Raw genomic sequence first — 20,556 nt, 5'->3', positions numbered from 1 at the left:
GTGCCTCCGGGCTGTCTTCCAGCCCAGCCCTTTCCAGCCACTGGCAGGATTTCCCAGTGTCAGCCACCTCAGCTATCTGCCGATGGTCCGTCCCATGGATGGTCTCGTCTTGCCACGGCACTTCCTCTGCTTGAACTTCCTCCATGTCTGCTGCTGCCTCAGGCATTATCTCAGCAGCTCATCTTTGGCTGCCATCTTACTGGTATACTCCTGGATGCTCCGGGTTTCATCCAGGACAGTGGCTTTGACACTCACCAGACCCTGCCTGCCCTCTTTTTAGCTGGTGTACAGTCTCTGGGTGCTGGGCGTGGGGTGGAAACCTCCATACATTGTGGGAGCTTCCAGGTCTTCACATCAACAGCCTCCAAGTCCTCCTTTGGCCAGCTCACTATACAGCAGGGTATCTGAAGACTGGCAGGGCGTACGTGTTGATGGCGTGGATCTTGTTCTTCCCACTGAGGTAGCTCTTCAGGATCTGCCTTATCCTTTGATGGTACTTGGACGTTGCTGTCTTCCTTGCCTCCTCATCGTGATTCCCATGTGACTGTGGGACACCAAGGTACTTGTAACTGGTCTGTATGTCTGCTATGTGGCCCGCCAGTAGTTCCACCCCATCAGTCTTAACTACCTTCCCTCTCTTTACTACCATCCAATCACACTTTTCCAGTCCGAATGACATCCCAATGTCCACTGTAGATCCTTGTCAGGTGGATCAGTGAGTTGATGTCTCATTTGCTCTTTGCGTACAGCTTGATGTCATCCATGTAGAGGAGGTGGCTGATGGTTGTTCCACTCTTGAACTTGTATCCGTATCCAGTCCTTGTGATTATACACGCACACACACACACACACACACACACACACACAGAGATGTACATACATACAGTACATCTGGCTTCCGATCTTCCTTTCACCAGTTATACATACAGTTCTAATGAAACTTCTCCCTCTAAGATTTCATCATAATTCTCTTCTTTCTATAACCTATTCTTTCCAATCTTCAAAACCATAAGTCACAAAATCATTTTCTTTCTTACGCAAAAAGCCCCTAAGGGGTTTCCAGTCATTGATGGATGTCAATAGCTTGCTCTGGGCTTCAAAATGCAGGGAGACCATAGGAAATTTGGAAGGGGAACTCAGGCTGTGGGTGTAGCTGAGTCAATTCTGCCCTGTCCCCCGATTTGAAAGTGGAGTCATGGCTTGAAACTTTGTGGTTAGGGGGCTTAAAGACCTCAGAGAAGAGAGATTTAACACCAAACCACCTGGGCCCAAATCATGGGACCCTAATACATTTCAAGTGATTTAATTGCTTGACATTAAATCCAGTGAAACATTGTGTGATTTTTAATTCCATTTTAAACTGTCACGCAAACTCTGGGGACATGCTGTAATTTTAAACGAAAAGAGAAAATCAACAGCCATCAAGCAGTTCTCTAGCAGAAGTCCATCAAAACCTTCTCCCCTGGTCTAAATAGAGACCTTCACTTTTTTATTTTGGCAAATAAACCCCTGGGGGGCTACCCCACCTTGGCAGCTGCTCCTGTTTGGAATCTTTATTTCTGCTCAGTAACTTTCCTGCTGTCGTTGTTCTTTCCTTGAAAGGTCCCTTTCTGTCTTTGGGTTTAGACAGAGAGCTTTGGGTCAAGGTGCACTCTGGCCTTCCCCAATCTCAGAGGGGCCATGGAGGGTGGGGTAAGAGTAGGGATGTGGGTAGGAAGTTGTCAAAAATTGGAGGAACTGCCTGCAATTGGAGCTGTGGTCCCACCATTGGGGCCACCATCTTGACTTTTCTGACCATACCCTGCAGACTCCCTGGATAGAACTCACTCCCTAAAAGGAGAATTAGTATCTGGAGCTGATGGAAATAATTCCTTCTCCTTCACCCTGTTCTTTGTAACCACAAGGAGCAAAGTTAGCCTTAAAATCTGGGACTTTCTGCAGGCGCAAGTTGGTACATAGCACTGAGAGAAAAAAGACAGAGAGAAGAAACTAAGATTCTTGTCCTTGTGTGTTGAATAATTTTTTTAAAAAAATCAGGAACCTATGAGGCTGCATCAGAGCAAGTCAGACCCCTGGACGGTCTCGTTCCGGATTATTTATATGCAGGAAGCAATTTGCCTTCCATTGGGACCTTGGGGGTTGAATCTGCAACCCTCTCCCTGCCAAAGAGGTGTTTTCTCCTGGGTTCTTTCCCTTTCTCTTCAAGCAAGGGCAATGAGGGCTGGGGTGTCCCCGAGGGGTGGTCAAAAGAGTCAAAATGGCGGCCACAACAGTGTGATAAAAGCTCTCCCTGGTTTCTATGTGCATTGGGTGAATTTTTGGGGGGGCACTGTGTGCATTGCACATAAAAAAGAGGCAGAACTTTGATTCCACCGTGGTGGCCACCATCTTTACTTTTTTGACCACACCCTGCAGGCACCCCAGCCCTCATTGCTCTTGCTTGAAGAGAAAGGAAAAAAGCCCAGGAGAAAACACCTCCTTGGCATGCAGAGGGTTGCAGATTCAACCCCCAAGGTCTCCATGGAACATAAATTGCTTCCTGCGTATAAATAATCCGGAAGAAGCCATGCCATGGTCTGCCTTGTTCTAACGCAGCTTCATAGGTTCCTTCAATCCCACAGTCGGGGCTGCCATCTTGACTTTTTTGACCACACCCTGCGGCAAAGGAGGGACAAACGTGTACACGATTGCAGAATTCTGCGCACCAAACGGCCCCCAGAGGGTCCTCTTTTTCCCCACCCCAAGCTCGCCTTTCTGCCCACCAGGGTGCCTCTTCCAGCCTCGTGGTGAAATTCGCCGACACGGACAAGGAGCGGACGCTGCGTCGCGTGCAGCAGATGGTGGGGCAGCTTGGCATCCTTACCCCCTCCTTCGCCTTGCCGTTCAGCCCGTACAGCGCATATGCTCAGGCGGTGAGTATCGACGGGATGAAAGCCAGCCCAGCCTTCTTCCCGTCGGAACTGGGAAGCGGGGGCTCCTGTCGGGCTGCCGGTGTCGGCTTGGTGCGTGAGAAGAGGCTTTGCAGCAAGACTGTAGAGTGGCGTTTCCCCACCTCGGCCACTTTAAGCTGTGCGGACTCCAAAACTGTGAAATTCTGAAATTTTCAAAATGGTGGAAACGGGTGCCAAAAGGTGTACTGTGGAAGAGGGTGAAGCTGGCATTCTAAACAGGAGCTTTAAAGACTGCCACATTTATTGCATTCTTTCCCCTCTTTTGGGGTTTTTTTTCCGCAAATTCTACCGCAGCATTTCTCAACCTTGGCCACTTTAAGCTGTGAATTCTGGGAGCTGAAGTCCACCCATCTTCAAGTTCCCAAGGTGGAGAAACACTGGGGTAAACCAAACCCAATTGTAGCCCTGAACGCCATTCTGTTCACAGCCAGCCATGCCAAGCAGACATAATCCCTTTTTTCTTTTTCTTTTTGGTGCCTTCGAGTCAGTGTTGACTCCTGGTGATTACCTGGATAAGTCCCTGCAGTTTCCTTGGCAAGATTTCAGAAGCGGTTTGCCCTCGCCTGCTTCCTAGAGCTGAGAGAGAGGGACTGGCCCAAGGTCACCCAGCTGGCTTCGCACCTAAGGCAGGACTCAAACTCACGGTCTCCCGGTTTCTAGCCTGGGGCCTTCACCACTGCACCAAACTGCCCCTCTGCTCCCTTTTGCACCCCCAAACATGCTGCATCCTCATGGTATTATGCCGACTCCTTTCCCCGCCCCCCCCTTAGCATCTTCTTGGCAAAGTTGGTTTTTCATTTCTACACACCGCTGAGTTCTCCCAGTCCCTTGGTGGGTAGAGCAGCCCCCCAGATCCAAGCTCACCATTTGCTTTGGGACGGCTTATTTCTCCCTCCGGCAGCTGATGCAGCAGCAGACGGTCCTCTCGGCATCCCACGGCAGCTTCCTCAGCCCCAGCCTCACCTTTTCACCATGCCACATCCAGCAAATTGGCACCGTCAGCTTGAACGGCCTGCCGGCCACTCCGATTGCTCCAACCTCAGGTACGCGGCTTCAGGGGTGGGCGGGTGCTGAAATAGGCTTGCCCAGGGGAAGAAGGCGGCAGGTTTTCATTTCACTGATTTGATTTGATTTGATTTAGAAACCTCTGTTTGAGCAGAGCAGAGGAGGTGTTTTCTAGGCTTTTGGAGCAGGGCCCTTCCATGCCCGCCAGGAGTAAATGGATGCTTTTCTGTATGCAGGACACCCAGATAGGGGCCTTTCCTTAGAAAACACAGGTTCTAATGCTTGTGGTTTTGGAAGAAGAAAACTATTGCTATAAATAAGAATACAGGAAGCCTTTGCGCAAGGCTGTTGGCTCCCTCCAAGCAAGTGAAGCATAATTTTTTGGAGGGCCAAAAGGGCAGAACAGAGAGACCACTAAAAAGTTTTTTCCCCCTTAGATGCCTTTTCTGCACTTCTCCTCCTCTGTGTGTGTGTGTGTGTGTGTGTGTGTGTGTGTGTGTGTGTGTGCATGCCCATGTGGGCTGGGATGTGTGCTTTTAAAAGTAAAAAGATTCCCTGCCCTTTGGTGAGAGAGAGATTCCATCTGGTAGAAGAGCCTCCCCAAGGAGGAAAGAGACATTTGCCAGATTCCAGATCAGCCCCACAGGTGGAAGGGAAGGAGGGAGGGAGGGAAAAAGGAAGGCAGGCAGGCAGGCAGGCAGGCAGGCAGGCAGGGAAGATAGAGATGGGGTGGATGGAAGGAAGGAAGGAACGGGAAGGAGAAGAACGGAAGGGAAGGGAAGGGAAGGGAAGGGAAGGGAAGGGAAGGGAAGGGAAGGGAAGGGAAGGGAAGGAAGGAGGGAGGGAGGGAGGGAGGAGAGAAAGAGAAAAGGAAAGGAAAGGAAAGGAAAGGAAAGGAAAGGAAAGGAAAGGAAAGGAAAGGAAAGGAAAGGAAAGAGGAAGGATGGAAGGAAGGAGAGAGGAAGGATGGAAGGAAGGAGAGAAAGAGGAAAGAAAGGGGAGGGGAGGGAGGGAGGGAGGAAGGAGGGGGAGAGAGAGAGAGAGAGAGGATCCTCCTCTTCCTCCTTTCCCTTTCTGTCTCCGTTCTGCAGGATTACACTCACCTCCTCTGCTGGGCACAGCTGCTGTCCCCGGACTGGTCACTCCCCTCAGCAACAGCTTTGCAGGAATGGTGGCCATTCCGAGCGGCCATCCGACCCTGGAGACGGTCTATGCAAACGGGCTTGTCCCCTGCACAGGTATGGCCGAGCAGGAGAGGCTGCCGGGCGTTTCCCCCAGCCTGGCTTCACTCGGAGGGCCCGCTGCGAAGGCCTTTTGCGTACAGCTCTGGGCAGGGGGTCGTGGCTAACCTGGTCCCCGGAGGTTTTCGTCTTTGATGGTCCTAAATGTATTTATAAAGGAGAAGCCCCATCAAACGCAGCGTGTTTGCTTCTTGACCGATGGGGTGGTGAAATGGGGAAGGGGCCAGACTAGGAGTGGGGGGACCTGGGTTCTAGTTCTCCCTCAGCCACAGAAGCCCTCTGAGGAGTTTTGGAACAGCTGCTTTTCATAAAAGGAGAAGGCCACATGTGAGTGTCAGAAAACGACAGACACGGGTTCGGTTATCCAGTAGACAGAAGTTTTTATTGGGCACGTTTGCAAAGGTGGGTCCCTCCCGCAGCAATGGAGGAACCCCGAAGCAAGGTCTGGCAGGTTTTTATACCCCCTATCTGTCCTCCCCCTCCTGCGAGGGCTTGGCTCACAATCTCACCTTTTTTACCGCCCCGGAGCGCCGCTAATTAACCGCAAAACCGCAGACATTCCACTTTCCGAATCCAATCAGCGCCATACACATTCCAATCCCCACTTGACCCGACAGCCGCCCCCTGCCGTTTCTCTTCACTCTGGTGCGAACGTGCCTCTTGCCTGCAGTCTTTCCTCCCTCCTGCCGTCCCTCTCCACTCTGGTGCGAGTGTGCCTTCTGCCCATCCTCCCTCCTGCCGTCCCCCCAAGGCTGCCCCATGGTGCACAGCGCTCTCCCTTAGCAAACATGGTTCGTTTGAGGCCCTCACTTCTCCCTGCCTTCTCACAATCCCCCCTTTTTCTTTTCACGCCTCTGTCGGGCCTCAAACCTGGCTAACAGGATTGCTCCCTCGTCCCGGACCCGGGGCTTCACACACTGGGACAGGTAATTCCCACAAGCAGGGAGGCATTGCATTAAGCAACATACTAGGACCAGTAAGGCAATGAAGCCAATGGCTAGTACAGAAAGTTGTTTTAACCAAGCAAAGTTAGGTAACCAACTAGTGAGCCACGACCAATTCCATCCCTCTGGATCCTCGGATATGCGAGAGGCTAAGGTCTTCAACTTGGCTAGTTTTGCTTCAACATAATTCTTATTGTTGGTTAGGTTAAAGCAACAAAGACCTTGAAAAGATTCACAGCCTTGTCCTGCCCTTAATAGGAGATAGTCTATAGCTATCCGATTTTGAATGACCGCCCTCCTGATCTCAGTGACTTCTTCAGTGAGGGCTGCAATGAGAGAGGATGTAAGGTTGACACTTTTAGCCAGGAGGCAGGCCACCTTCCTTAGGTCCAGGTAAGCCCTTCCACTTAGTGCAGGAACCCCTACTAAGGAGAGGGCCAGAGCCATGGCTTCTGTTTTGGACAAGAGTGTCACATCACTCTCACAATCAGATGGCAGCTCCCTTTTTCTTTTGATGGGTGCGCTTGTATTGGAGGCAGGGCATATAGAGAGGTCAGGCGCCCTATGGCACAAGGGCCCCTGAACTATAGGCTGGAACATAGGTGTAAGCTTCATGTCCACATAACAAAAAGAAACCTTTAGGTAGGTATAGAGGGGTTGAGGCGTAAGGGATATTATAGACACCTCCACAAGTGAAAGCAGGACCTTTTGAGGGCAATGGGGGGGTACGGTTCTGGGTATTGTTGAAATATACACATTGAGTTGCATTGGTTATCCCCAAGAGATTTAGAGCCATTTGCCTTTGATTAGTCCAGGGTCTTGGTATGGGAGAAGACCCAAAATGATAGAACATCCCCCCCCCACGGGGATCATCCCCAGTGATCAAAGCTGTCTGTGCCAATTCTACGCCTTTATGTTGGTCATCTCCTCCCCTCCCTTAGTTCAGTTCCTTTTAAGTTTTACTTTGAGTCCGTCTCCCGGTTGGGCAGTCCATGGTCGGGGGTCGGGAGCTCGCTTAACCCGATGGTAGTGGGTCCAACCCCCCTGTCAGGTCCGAACCGCTGATTCAGTTGTCAGGAGAACTTGGTATGGTCCCTCCCAAGATGGCTTCAGCTTCTCATCCTTCCACGTCTTTATCAGGACCCAATCCTCTGGCTTGTGGGGGTGTTGGTCTTTCAGCAAGGGGGGCCGTTGAGCGAGGAGTCCCTGTTTTCTTAGAGACAAGAGAGATTGTGACAGTACCAAGAGATACTTTCTCAGGAAGGCATCCTTTAGCTCGGGGATAGGCTCTCCCATTGGAGCCAGGAAAGGTCTTCCCATCATCAGCTCGAATGGGGAGACCCCCACATCCTTGCGAGGGGCTGTCCGCATTCGAAGCAGGGCAACCGGAAGTGTCTTTGTCCAAGGTAGCCCTGTTTCCAATCCCAGTTTGGTGAGATGTTGCTTCAACACCCCGTTGGCCCTTCCCACTTTCCCACTGGAGTCAGGATGCCAAGGGGTGTGGAGTTCCCATCGAACCCCCAGGCTCCAGTACCACGGCTTTACAGTGTCTATCAAAGCCTGCACCCCCAGTGAGACCCTTCGTGCAGTTTCTCCACCATCCCCCTCATGTCAGCACAGCTCACTACTGGGGTCCCCTCAATTGTAACCCAATGACCTGCTTCCTCCCTGCAACCTTCCCTTTCCAGCAGCTGTGAGTAAACCCCGTTCCAGCCAAATTTTCCCGAAAGTGTGCACTACTCCCCAGGCGTATCGCGAGTCTGTGTAGACAGTGAGGGACACTCCCTTTCCCAACTCTAGTGCCCGTTTCAAAGCGTGCACTTCACACAGCTGAGCCGACCAGTCCGCTGGTAGTGCCCCCTTCTCTATTGTCTCTCCCTCCGCCGTCACTATCGCATATCCTGACTTCCTTTGTCCCTGCTCTACTCGGCTAGACCCATCCACAAACCAGACCTCACCCTCCTCCAGCGGGACCTCCTGCAGGTCCTCCCGGGTCTTTGTTTGCAGCTGCAACAGGGTGGAGCACTCGTGCTCCGCCGGCTCCCATTCTTTCCGCTCCCCCGCAAGAAACTCCGCTGGGTTCAAATTCCTGTCTGTTCCTACCACCACATCAGGACTTATCCGGAGAACTGTCTCATATTTCAACATCCTTCCTTCTGTCATCCAAGCAGCCGCCTGCTGACTAAGCACACTTAAGATCTGATGGGTTGAATGGACAATCACGGGGCTCCCAAAAGTGAGTTTTTTCCCTTCTGTCACTAGCACAGCAGCGGCAGCCACTGCCTGCACACAAGTCGGCCATCCCCTCACCACTGGTTCTAGGGCTTTGCTCAGGAAGGCCACTGGTTGATATTTCCCAGCCCATCTCTGAGTCAGCACTCCAATGGCAGTTCCCCCATGGGCTGTAACGTATAGGTGAAAGGGGGGGCCAAGTTCGGTAGAGCCAGAGCCGGGGCCGTCACCAGGCTCCTTCGTAATTCTCCCCACTTCTCTGTGTCCCCGTCTGTCCATTCTACCCTGTCAGATGATCCTTTCAACTTCTCATACAGAAACTGAGCCTTGCTCATGTACTCATCTATCCATAGCCTGCAATATCCTACTAGACCCAGAAACCGCCGCACCTCCGTTTTAGTATGAGGGGGCTTCAACTGCATTATCCCCTGTATCCGAGAAGGATCAATCAACTTCTCGCCCTTCCGGAGTACATGTTCTAAATACTTGACCTCCCTTTCCACAAATTGGACCTTCCCTTTTGACACCTTCAATCCTTCCTCAGCCAACCAGTTCAATAAAGCCACTGAGTCTTCTCTCACCTTTACTTCCTTCTCTCCAGACACCAACAAATCATCCACATACTGCAGCACCCGAGAACCCCCAGGGGCCCGGAACCCCTGGAGTTTCTCTTCCAATGCCTGTCCAAACAAGAGGGGCTCTCGGTGTACCTCTGGGGCAGCACCGTCCATCTCAGTTGTTGCTTCAGCCCACGCCTCCCATCCCGGGACAGCGGGTATTGGGCTTGCCGCAAACCCGTCACCCCTGGTTTCAAGGGGATGCTAATTGGGGCGATGCGAAACCGACCCGCCCCCCCCTCCCCTGCCCATACCTCAGGGTTCACAACCTCCACGTCCGCCTCTCGCAACAAACACATCCTTTCTGCCTGTTCCACATTCCACAGCTCCACTACTAGACTACCCATTAGATCCCTTCCCAGCAAGTTCACTCTCGCCTGTGGGATCAGTAACACATCTGCAGTTACCTCCTTCCCATTCCACTCCAGTCTCACTCCCTCCAGTACGTCTGCCTTGACCGGAGAACCTCCCACCCCCATCACCGATACCGACGCGCCCCGGGATTTCGCAATCCCTGGGATTGGTTGGCACAGCGATGTTCGAGAGGCTCCGGTGTCCACGAGGAACTGCTGTTCCTCGCCAGTGGGACCCACCGTGATGTTTACCAAGGGTTCCCCGTGGGTCCCGGTTGGGGAACCATGACCCCCCTAGTCGTACAGGGGGAAACTCCTCTCATGTTCTCCCGATGTTCAGCATTATTGGGATCCCAATTTGGGTCTGCCAGAGGGAATTTAGTATCTGCGGCCGGGGCATTTGGGACATTTGCATTCCTTCGCTCCCAAGCCCCGAGCGCAGCTCGCCAAATCTGGCCCCTCTCTTCTGGCGTATAGAGGTGGGCTAAAATGTAATTCAGTTCCCCCAGGAGTATTCCACCGGGCCGAGAAAAAGTTCCAATTGTTCGGCGGTGGTATGGGCGTTCTCTTGCATACGAGGGAGGGTCTTTTTTTTCTTTTTTTTTTTAATTCCCTCAACTCACTGGGTTTGATGGGAACTGTTACGTAACTGGTGACGGTCACCCCCTGTGCGTTCGTTCCGTTCGGGACTTCCCGGACGGGGAAGGCACTGGCCGACCTTAGACTAAAGGGCAAGTTCTGAATGTCTTGGTTCAGCTGGTCCAGCTCTTTCCGCAGCCCGGGATAGGGTGGGGGCGCCGGAGGGGGAGCGGTAGGAAGAGGAGGAGGAGGAGGAGGTGGCGGCCCCCATTGAGGTCCAGTCAGCCAGAGGTCCTCCTCATCTTCCTGTTCTTTTTGGACAAAAATTTTGGCTAACTTGGGTCGAGGCCCCTCCCAATGAACATGGAACCAGACTTCCACATAGGGTTCCTGTGTTAACATTTTATGCTCCACAATGTAGTTTTTTTTTTTTTTTTTTTAGTTGGGTCACCCAGTAATTACTGGGGATTCCAAGAGTATCCCAATGGTAGGGGAATTCGGGGTCCACTAGTGGATATTTTGGCCATTCTTTAGTGCACAAAGTTATCATGGTTGGTTTTTCCAGACCCCTGGTGAATGGACACAACCAGGGTGTCTCCCATTGTTGCAACAATTGTCCTAATGGAGAATCCGTGGGGATTCCCCTACTGCGTTTTTCCCACTGGCCCCTGGCCTTACACTCTTACTCTGCGCCTTACCCATCCTTCCTGACTACGTTTCCCACCTTACAGAAGGTCCCGGACTCTTCTGTCCCCTTGCGGCGTCCAACGCCTCGTAACCACGCTAATCTCCCCGAGATTATGGGTAGGCTGTACTCACCAGACCTCCCGGAGGTCTCCTCGTCGGCCGACTTCCTCTTTACTTCTGTCTGACTGGCGATTGGAGTCCCGTCCTGGACCCGACTCCGGGGAAAACGGGAGACACCTCAACGGGGTGTTACGGCCGATTACTCACCGGTTCCCCACAGTCCGGTCCACGTCGAGGACTCCTGGCTGGCTCGCCAATTTTGTCAGAAAACGACAGACACGGGTTCGGTTATCCAGTAGACAGAAGTTTTTATTGGGCACGTTTGCAAAGGTGGGTCCCTCCCGCAGCAATGGAGGAACCCCGAAGCAAGGTCTGACAGGTTTTTATACCCCCTATCTGTCCTCCCCCTCCTACGAGGGCTTGGCTCACAATCTCACCTTTTTTACCGCCCCGGAGCGCCGCTAATTAACCGCAAAACCGCAGACATTCCACTTTCCGAATCCAATCAGCGCAATACACATTCCAATCCCCACTTGACCCGACAGCCGCCCCCTGCCGTTTCTCTTCACTCTGGTGCGAACGTGCCTCTTGCCTGCAGTCTTTCCTCCCTCCTGCCGTCCTTCTCCACTCTGATGCGAGTGTGCCTTCTGCCCATCCTCCCTCCTGCCGTCCCCCCAAGGCTGCCCCATGGTGCACAGCGCTCTCCCTTAGCAAACATGGTTCGTTTGAGGCCCTCACTTCTCCCTGCCTTCTCACATGAGGGAGTTGGAGGCCCAATGCAGCACAGGTTTGGAGCTTATGTGCAGCCCTGGACTAACAAGCAGGGGGATTCTGGGAAAAGATGTTGAATGCCTGCCCTCCCCACCTCTGTGGCCTCACAGCACACGGGGAATGGCGGGCTTGCTAGTAGCAGCCTTCCTTGGGCAATGGTGGTGGCCCAGGGCCGCAGGGCATCATGGTGAGAGGGGTCTGGTCTGGGCATTGGGGTGACTTGGCACGGCTGGGCATTGGGCAGGTTGGCAGCAGCCCCAGGGCCAAGGCGGCCATTGAAATAAGGAGAAGAGCCACTCCGTGGGTCCCAGGCACTCCTGGCGCATCACAGCAACGCCCTTTCTCCTCTGCTGACCCCCCAGAACCAGACGGAGCTTTGCATTCTGGAGGAACCAGGGCTGTGCCCAGCGAGAGTCCCCCTTGGTCTCTGGGCAAAACGCCTCAAGGCACCTGATCAAAGCAAGCCACAGGCCTGTCTCTGATGCCCACAGCCTCCTCTCTCCGCATGTGCGTGCACACCCACACGCGTGGGATTTGGGGCCAGGTTCTTCGTTCTGCCAAGATGCAGACAGGCAGGAGGTCCTGGTCTCTCTGCTGCCCCCTCCGTGGCGCAGCCAGCCTGGCCCTCCTGGCCCTGAGGGGAGCGGAGACTCCTTGCCCAGGGCTGCCGTGGACCCTCAGCCCAGCAGGCAGGAGGGCCCCTTCCCCCTTTGCTCCCTGGCTGCTGGAGGGCGGTCCTGGTCTCCGTCACTCGCAGGTCCCGCCCTCCTCCGACGCCCCCCCCCCGTGTCCTGGGAATGTGCCCCTCTGGCCCAGCCGGGATGGAGAAGCAGCGGAGCAGGAGAGTGCCCGAGACCCCGTGGGCCAGGGCATCCGTGAGCAGAGTGTGGGGAGGAGATGTGGGGAGAGCCCTTGCTAGGGGGACCCACTTTTCGGGGCCCTCTCCAGCTGCACCAGCTGCAACCCCCTTAAGCCGGCCGGGAAGAGCCGCTCCCGCCTGGGGACTCGGCCAGCTCGGCTGTTGCGGGGAATCCGGGAGAGCGGAGTCCCGAGTCTGGAGGGGGCCGGGCTGGCTCTGCAGGGCTGATGGGAGCGCCCAGGCAGAAGCGGGTTGGCGGAACCGAGCCGGTGAGCGAATCCCATTGGCTGAGCCGCTGCGAGGTCAGAGAATGTTTGTTCGCAGACATTCGCGCCCATGAAGCGGGAGCCGGCTAAGGGGGACCGGACCGGACAGGGGATAAATAGCGTCCAAAGACAATAAATCCTGTCCTTTATTCTTAGCAAAAAGTCTTTAAATAGAAGTGTGGCTCATAGGTTAGTTTGAGCGATGCCATAAAACGTTGCCCCTTGATATTGGATGATACGAATCGAAGACTTTTTAAAAGTATTGGAGGGGTAATAATCAAATCATCATTTGATGGGAGTCTCCATTTAATTACCTGTTTTTGTTGTTAGTGATTGGGAAAAACTGGAAATATTACACAACAGTCTTTTTAATAAGTAATGGCAGGATACACTTTAATGTCCATTTTCCCCAAGATGCATAAAACTGTGTAGTGCATCAAAATGTTAATGTTCACTTTTAGACTATAGCAAAACACTATAAAGCTAAAGTACAGGTTGAAAAATGAACGGCGTAGCAAATAATCTTGAAAAAAAAATTAAATTAAAGATTGTTTTGTTCACCTTTGGTCTTCAGTGTTTTAAATTGTATCAACAAGTTAATTCCTAATAGGAATAGTAATTACCTCTATCTTTGCAAATATCCTTTTGGAGAGAAATATCAGACAGGGATGTTTAAAATTGTGTATCTGTTCCTAACAAAGCAACGGTATTTCTGTATCCTCCCAAATGATGGGTGCATTTTTGTTTTCGCCTAGCTTCTATTTCTATTTTGGTTTTGTTTGTGTTATTTTTAATTTGCAGTGTTTTGTTGTTCAAGACTTTAAAAAAAATAACATAAAGTGTTGGAATTCCAAACTCATTGGTTTGGATTTCCCTCCTTCATTTTCTTCTTCCCCCTGTTTTTGCCATTTCTCTAATCCTTGAAAAAAAAAACAGAAACAAAATCTCTCTTGTTTTAGCCCAAAACTCATCGGTTGCAGAGACCTTGCACCCAACTTTCACTGGAGTCCAACAATATGCAGGTACCTTTGCTGAAGTAATCCTCTCCGATGATTTCCTCTGGCTGTAATTTTTTTTGGGGTGGGGGGAGATGGGTAAGTGGTCAAGTACCGGTCGGATGGGATCAAAACAGTCTGCAAAGAAACAAGGGGAGGATTTCAGGCTCTTCTGGGGGAACTTGGAAATTTGCAGAATTGGCAGAAATGTTTAAGGAAAGAGCAAGCCCCTTTTTTAAAGAATGACCATAAAAGGAGCCCACAGAGAATTTAGATCATTTCTGAATGGTTAAGGAATAAGAAATAGGAAAATGAAGGGAAAGTGTGAAATGTCTTGGCCAAAGCTCCGGGCAGGTTGGATGCAACCCTGGAGGGAGCATCACTTTTAGAGGAGTGGCGCAACGTTTCGTAATGGTAAACTCAGACGGTTTAGAGGGCAGGATTACAGACAACGTGAGGCCTCTGAGAAGCAAGATGGGGCGATCCTAGGCTTGGGGGAGCTCCGTTATGCTGAAACACAAGAGCCTACCCCTACCCCGATTATCTGGTGGAGGACTGAATCTGCTGCTTGAACTCTGGGTGTCACAGAATGTTCACCAACAGTCTGGAAGGCAAGATGGACAGCCGAGAATGGGAGCGAGCAGGCATGAGAAGCGGTTGTGTGGAGTTCCCTTCAAGTTGAGTTTGACCCCTGGTAAGGATAGGGGCCTGCCCTGGCATTGATCTTGGCAATGGTACAGACGTCGCTGGTCATAACCTTTTCCTGGGTTGTGACCCTGGAGGAGTCTCCTGGTGGTCTCCCATCCAAGCAGATCTGAGCTCGCCGAGTGTTTAGAAAGACTCCCTTCAGCTGAGCTCAATACTTGGAGACTCCCTGGATGCATCCTGGAGGTTTTCTCGGCCCAACATGGAAGTGGCTTTGTCACTGCCTTCTTCCATAATAGTTTTTCAACCTCGCAGTCTAACCCTGTGATTGCCTAGTGGTCTCCCATCCCAGGTCTTGCCAAGTTTGACCCTGTTTAGCTTTTTCAACATCGGCTAAAGTTGACTAGGCGCTTCCCTTTTCACAGACTTATATTATGGGGGGAAATGTAGCTTTCATAACAATGGCAGGGAGGTTGGACGAGTCCTGTTTTTGTGATTCAAGCACATCCAGGGAGCAGGCAATTTAAATACCTGGAAGTTACTGTTCAAGTCAACTCTTTGTGTTGGCAACTTTCAGATGTGTGGACTTCAACTCCCAGAATTCCCCAGCCAGCATGGCTGGCTGGGGAATTCTGGGAGTTGAAGTCCACACATCTTAATGTTGTCAAGTCTGAAAAACATGGTTTAAGCAGGATATTAAAGGGAACATATTTCTTCAATTCAGCTCCATCATTATATAAAGAGAGCTGGTTTGGAGCAGTAGATTAGGGCACTGGACTAGAAACCAGAAGGCTGTGAGTTCTAGTCCTGCCTTAGGCACAAAGCTAGCTGGGTGAATTTGGACCAGTCCCTCTGTCGCAACCCAAAGAAGAAGCAAATCATGTCCAAAAATGTCGCCAAGAAAACTGCAGGGACTTCTCCAGGCAGCTGCCAGGAGTCAAAACCAACATGAAGGCCCAAAATATATCAGTGTCTTGAGTCTAACCGTTCAAACAAGGTGAGGGTATCAGAGTGGCTGGAATACCTCTACCCGGTCCAGAGAGGTAGATTGGGTTTCCATCAACCCAAGACTTTCCCCAAAAGAAGACCAATAAGAAGACTTTCTCTTCTAGTGGTACTTTCCCAACAGCTAGCCAGATCTCCAGAGACTTTAGCACACCTTCCTCGGACACTAAAACCAGAGCACCTACCCATTTATACCCGCTGGAGCTAAACAGTTGAGATCTGGAGCATAGGCGAGATGTTCTGCTAAGCCAGCAAGGAAGGGAGACGTGTTTGTAAACCTTAGCTTGTAGAAGACTTTGCTGCTCTGTCTCAGGAGCAAAAGTGACTCTTCCAGCAAGGATTCCCATTGATTGAATGATTGATTATGTGCCATCAAGTTGTTTTCAACCTGTAGCGACCCCATTGATAGATTTTCTCCATGAAGATGGAGATTCTCATGAAGGTTCTTGAAGATTCATGAAGGTTCTCATGAAGGTTCTCATGCAGCCTTCATTAAGAAGCTTTATGGAGCTAAAAAGGAAATGGGAATATATTCACTTTGTGACCTCAGTCTGTTCCTTTCACCCCTTGCAGCTGTCTATCCTACCACTGCCATCACCCCAGTTGCGCAGGCGATCCCTCAGCCTCTTCCAATAATTCAGCAGCAACAGCGAGAGGGTAAGTAAGTCTTCTCCTGCATGGACATGATGGGAGAAGAAGAGCAGGCAACCTACCTCTTCAATACTCATGGAAAAAGGGTGGCCCGCGAGGTGTCCTGGACTGAGGCCTCTTACAAAGCAGGAGACCTATCTAGGCAGCCTTCCCAACTGATAATGATGGAATTGGAAGTCCTACCAAGTAGGAAGGGCATCCAGTTGGGGGAAGATGATTTAAAGAAATATGGGATTGGAGCTGTTGCATCAGCAACTTTTGGGCACTAACGGAGCCAACTTTGAGCTGGTTCTGTTGGGTCAGCAGAGAGATTCCTTGAGTAGAACTCAAGATAGATGACCAGATTCTATTAGATGACCACTGCAACTCCTGCGATTGCTGGAAGTGATCTGAATCTGAGCAGTTATATGGCAGAGCTCCACTGGATATAATTCCCCTAAATTTGTGCTGTTTCTAAGATGTTTTGAACTACATTTCCCACGACGCCATGGCATTGACTGATGGTGGGAGTTAATGTTCAGAGCATCTGGAGGTGGCAAGATACCTTCCTTTCCCAGAAATGGATGGGCCAAGGACAAAGTCCTCAGATGCATGAGTTTGGGCTAGCCCCTCTCTAGGCAAGAGAGTGCCATATATTTGGGAAATTCCTGTTGGATTGTAAGAAGGATCTTCCTCACAGTAAGAGTGGTTTGACTGTGAGACCAGTGATCCAGAGAGGGGGTAGACTCCTGTGTCTTGGATGTGTCTGAGCAGAGGCTGGACAGACACCTGCCTCAGGTGCTTCAGTGTGGATTTCTGCTCTGACCAGTGGGTTGGTCTCAGTACCCCCTTCCAACTCCATATTGCCATGTTGTTATGACTGAACAATATATCTGGGCAACATTTCTCCAGAACTTTAAGTTCTGAAGAAGATCTTAGAGGGCAATCCATAGTCATCTTCTCATCTTAATGGGCAAACAGGGATCTGAACCTGAGTCTCCCAACTCCTAGATTAGGTAGACTAGGTAAAAATGGAGGTGGATAGATTGTTATTCATGCTCTTACCTTAGTGTGCTGAAGGAACCAGGCTGTCATATTAAGCTACGGTTATGGTTTTGTTTGTCTGGGGAGAATACGTTATGTGAAGTCAGAAGGTCTTGCCAATCCAGGTTTAATGTTGTGCAAAGGCAGGTAACGAGTAACATAGAAATAGGACTGATGGTTGAAGTTTACATCAAAATGTTCCCCTGTGGGTTTAGCTAATATTTTGAGGGGCACAAGGCACCCTTCCCCGTGCCTTTTCTATGTTTGATAATTTGGGTGGCCAAAAGCTACAAAGGTAAAGATGCCGTGGCATCATGAAAGTGGTGGAGCTTAGATTTTAGGGAGTATGTTGGAGGGGGCTTTTCTTTAAATTAAGAGTATTCCTGTATAACCATTTACCCATCATTTTTAACAGGTGTGTCTGCAAGGGATGGTCAAAAAAGTCAAGATGGTGATCTCGGTGGTGCAATCAAAGCTCCACCTGCTTTTTTATGTACTTTGCAGATGAAATGCACATAAAAACCAGTCAGAGCTTCAATGGCACTGCTGCAGTCACCATCTTGACTTTTTTGACCATCCCTTGGAACCATGCTGGCTGGGGAATTCTGGGAGTTGAAGTCCACACATCTTAAAGTGGCCAAGGTTGAGAAACACTGCTTTAAACCATATCTTGATGCCATCTTCTCCTCTCCAGGCTAAGCCTACTCAATTCTAACCAATAATCCATGCTGCCTTTCCAACGACAGGTCCAGAAGGGTGCAATCTCTTCATCTACCATCTGCCTCAAGAGTTTGGGGACAATGAACTGATGCAAATGTTTCTTCCCTTTGGGAACATCATCTCCTCCAAAGTGTTTATGGATCGGGCCACGAACCAGAGCAAATGTTTCGGTGAGTGAGCCGCGAGAAAAGAGGGAAGGGTCTTTGGTGCTGTGGGGGAAAAGTAGGAAACTGGGTTCTTCTGTGGGGAATAACGTTAAGGGTGTGTTGTGTAGCTTTGAAAAACAAAATCTGGGCATACCATTAAAAAGAGAGATGAAACTAGAGGTGTGCTAAGTATTTTGAGGTCAGAATGTCCAACTTTGGAACATAAGCATAGCCCTGTTGGGTTGGCCAAGGTCCATCTTACTCCGGCTTTGTTTATCCCAAGGGCCAACCAGATCCCTCTGGGTGCTTGCCAGCAAGGGATGGAAGCTTAATCCCGCTCCCACCACTGTTCTCCTACAACTGGTATCTGGAAGTATGTTGATTTCTACTCTGAGATGATATTGACTCTCCAAGACCAATGGCCCTTGGCAGACCTGTCCTCCATGAATCTATCCAATGCCCTTTGAAAGCCATCCAAGTTAGTGACCATCACCATATCCTGTGGCAGTGAGTTCCACAGCTTCACAACCAGCCCTCTGAAGAACCTCCTATTCTGGCTTCAGAACAGCCATCCAGAGGTTCTGACCTATCTAGCAGCACCCAGCCTCAAAATGAGTTGCTCCAACCTGCATCTCGCAGTTGGAGTGGCCCATCTGAAGTCCAAACCCTGCCATCAGACAAATCCATTCTGACGAAGTTGGAACGAGAAGCGGGGTTGGGTTCAGATCAGGATGTCTTGGAGTTGTCACGTCCCCACCTCAACGACCTTTTACGTGTCTCTAACGTGAATTCTTTGAACAAAAAATGTGTTTCTGGAAATCAAGACACAATTGACTTGTACCAGATCAAAACATAGGAAAACTATATTTTGTTGCTTGCTTTGTGGTGACTTGTGTAGAAAAACATTTGACTTAGCACTATATCGCAGTGCAATATTAGAGGGGGATACATTCAAATTCTGATTTTGCTACCCACAATATCATTTCCACTATTAAGACGGTGATAAGGGCCGGTAATAAAACTCTGAGCAGCCTTTAGATCCGTGCACAGATAGGAAAAAAATCCTCCCATGAGGATTGACCATATTCCATACAGGCAGTCCTCATTTAGCAACCGTTCATAGTTACGACAGTGATGAAAAAGTAACTTTACAACCAATCCTCTCATTTACGGCCTACTCCTCCTCTTTTATGCATTACGCTCCCCCCTGTTCAAAATGGGCTTGCCAGGTTCTTGAAACAAAACAAAACTTAGTTGGAACCTAGCTAAAAATGGGCCACTTCTCCTTTGATCTACCTCCAGCAGAGTAAAACATTGATTATGTGCCGTTGAGTCGATCTGACTCTTAGTGACCACATAAATACTATAGTAAAATGCAAAAAAGGTGCTGAATAAGGAGCGTATTCAGTTTTCCTACTCAGGGATCCCATCAGTTGGCTAGACAAGCATGCATTTTTCTACTGTACCCACAATTCATTTTCCAATTGCTTCCCAACAGCCAGGCAATAATCTCGCACAAACCATATTTTGTCCATATTGGGGCATGTTAAAGGCTTTAGAGAGATTCCCCTCCTCCCCTTCAGCATTTTGCATTTTCGTAAACTTTGCACTTTCTCCCAGCTAAGGAATAATATTTGGAGAATAGATCCCACCCTTAGTATTACATGGGATATAAACCGAAAACAGAAAAAGAGGGTCGGTGGAGGTGTCACCCTTGTTCAGTCGCACCAGTGTTTTCCAGATTGGAGCGGGATATAAATTTTGGCCTTGTTTGGAGTAGAAATAGACAGAAAAAGTAAATTCCCGTTCAGAATAGACCTGGCTTGGGAGCAGGGGTGTCTGCTGTGGGGTCAAAAAAGTCAAGATGCATGGAAAAAATAGGGCAGGGGTTCTCTTGCATGGTTGCAAGATTGCATTCAGTCTTGACTTTTGTGACACCCCCCCCTTCTCCTGCAAACACTCCTGCCTGGGAGAGAAGGGGTTTGCCATTTTTGAAATCGTCCGGTGAATGCCTGCAAACACCCAGACACACATGCACACACGCACACACACACAAGCCCCCAGGGTGTTGCTAAACCGGTCCTTTCCTTCTCTCAAGGCTTTGTGAGTTTCGACAATCCCTCCAGTGCCCAGACAGCCATCCAGGCCATGAACGGATTCCAGATTGGTATGAAAAGGCTAAAGGTGCAGTTGAAACGGCCGAAGGATGCCGGCCAGCCGTACTGACAGGTGAATGGGTTGGTATATGCAAGGAAACCGGTGCTCCTGCAGGTAAAACAAGGAGCTTTAATGCCCCGACAAAGCTGCTGAAATTTTTTTCCCTGCCCCTAACGTTTGCACACAAGGGAAGCAAAGGAATGGGGCTTAAAAAATGGGTTTTCAACAGTTGCATGACCTTCTGGAGAGCGACCTATGACTTTGAAGGCAATCGGTTAACCTGTTCCTTGAATATAACGCGTTTCCTTCCCAAACCAGCCTCTAACCCTCTAGATCCACCAAGAACTGGAAGGCCTTGTTTTTAAATACTTGGATTAGCAACCCACAATTAGCTTTCCTGCTCATTGCAGAGGGTTGGATGAGATGATCCTCAGGGTCCCTTCCACCTCAATGATTCTATGACCCTATGAGTGTTTCTCAACGTTGCCAACTTTAAGATGTGTGGACTTCAACTCCCAGAATTCCCCAGCCAGCATTTGCGGACTTCAACTCCCAGAATTCCACAGCCAGCGTGCTTTAAGATGTGTGGACTTCAACTCTCAGAATTCTGGGAGTTGAAGTCCACACACCTTAAAGTGGCCAAGTTTGA

General features: G+C 50.2%; 1 protein-coding gene across 2 annotated transcripts in view; it reads left to right on the top strand.

Moving 5' to 3' along the window:
* The window catches only part of CELF5 (CUGBP Elav-like family member 5), a 75,979-nt gene extending 55,890 nt beyond the window's left edge, over positions 1 to 20,089 (top strand). For both annotated transcript variants that reach the window (XM_088149356.1, XM_088149355.1), the window contains exons 6-12: positions 2,766 to 2,912; positions 3,853 to 3,994; positions 5,048 to 5,194; positions 13,525 to 13,587; positions 15,784 to 15,867; positions 17,631 to 17,774; positions 19,849 to 20,089. In XM_088149356.1, coding sequence (XP_088005482.1) covers positions 2,766 to 2,912; positions 3,853 to 3,994; positions 5,048 to 5,194; positions 13,525 to 13,587; positions 15,784 to 15,867; positions 17,631 to 17,774; positions 19,849 to 19,976 — 855 coding nt within the window. In that variant the 3' untranslated portion in view covers positions 19,977 to 20,089. The remainder of the gene's footprint in view (positions 1 to 2,765; positions 2,913 to 3,852; positions 3,995 to 5,047; positions 5,195 to 13,524; positions 13,588 to 15,783; positions 15,868 to 17,630; positions 17,775 to 19,848) is intronic.
* The last annotated feature ends 467 nt before the right edge of the window (positions 20,090 to 20,556 follow it).

This window comes from Python bivittatus, unplaced genomic scaffold, assembly GCF_059951505.1.
Source record: "Python bivittatus isolate LINGU-HERP-01145 unplaced genomic scaffold, Pbiv_v1 ctg000580_np1212, whole genome shotgun sequence".
Lineage (NCBI taxonomy): Eukaryota > Metazoa > Chordata > Lepidosauria > Squamata > Pythonidae > Python > Python bivittatus.
Note: the sequence above shows the minus strand (reverse complement) of the source record. Positions and strands in the feature narration are given on the sequence as shown.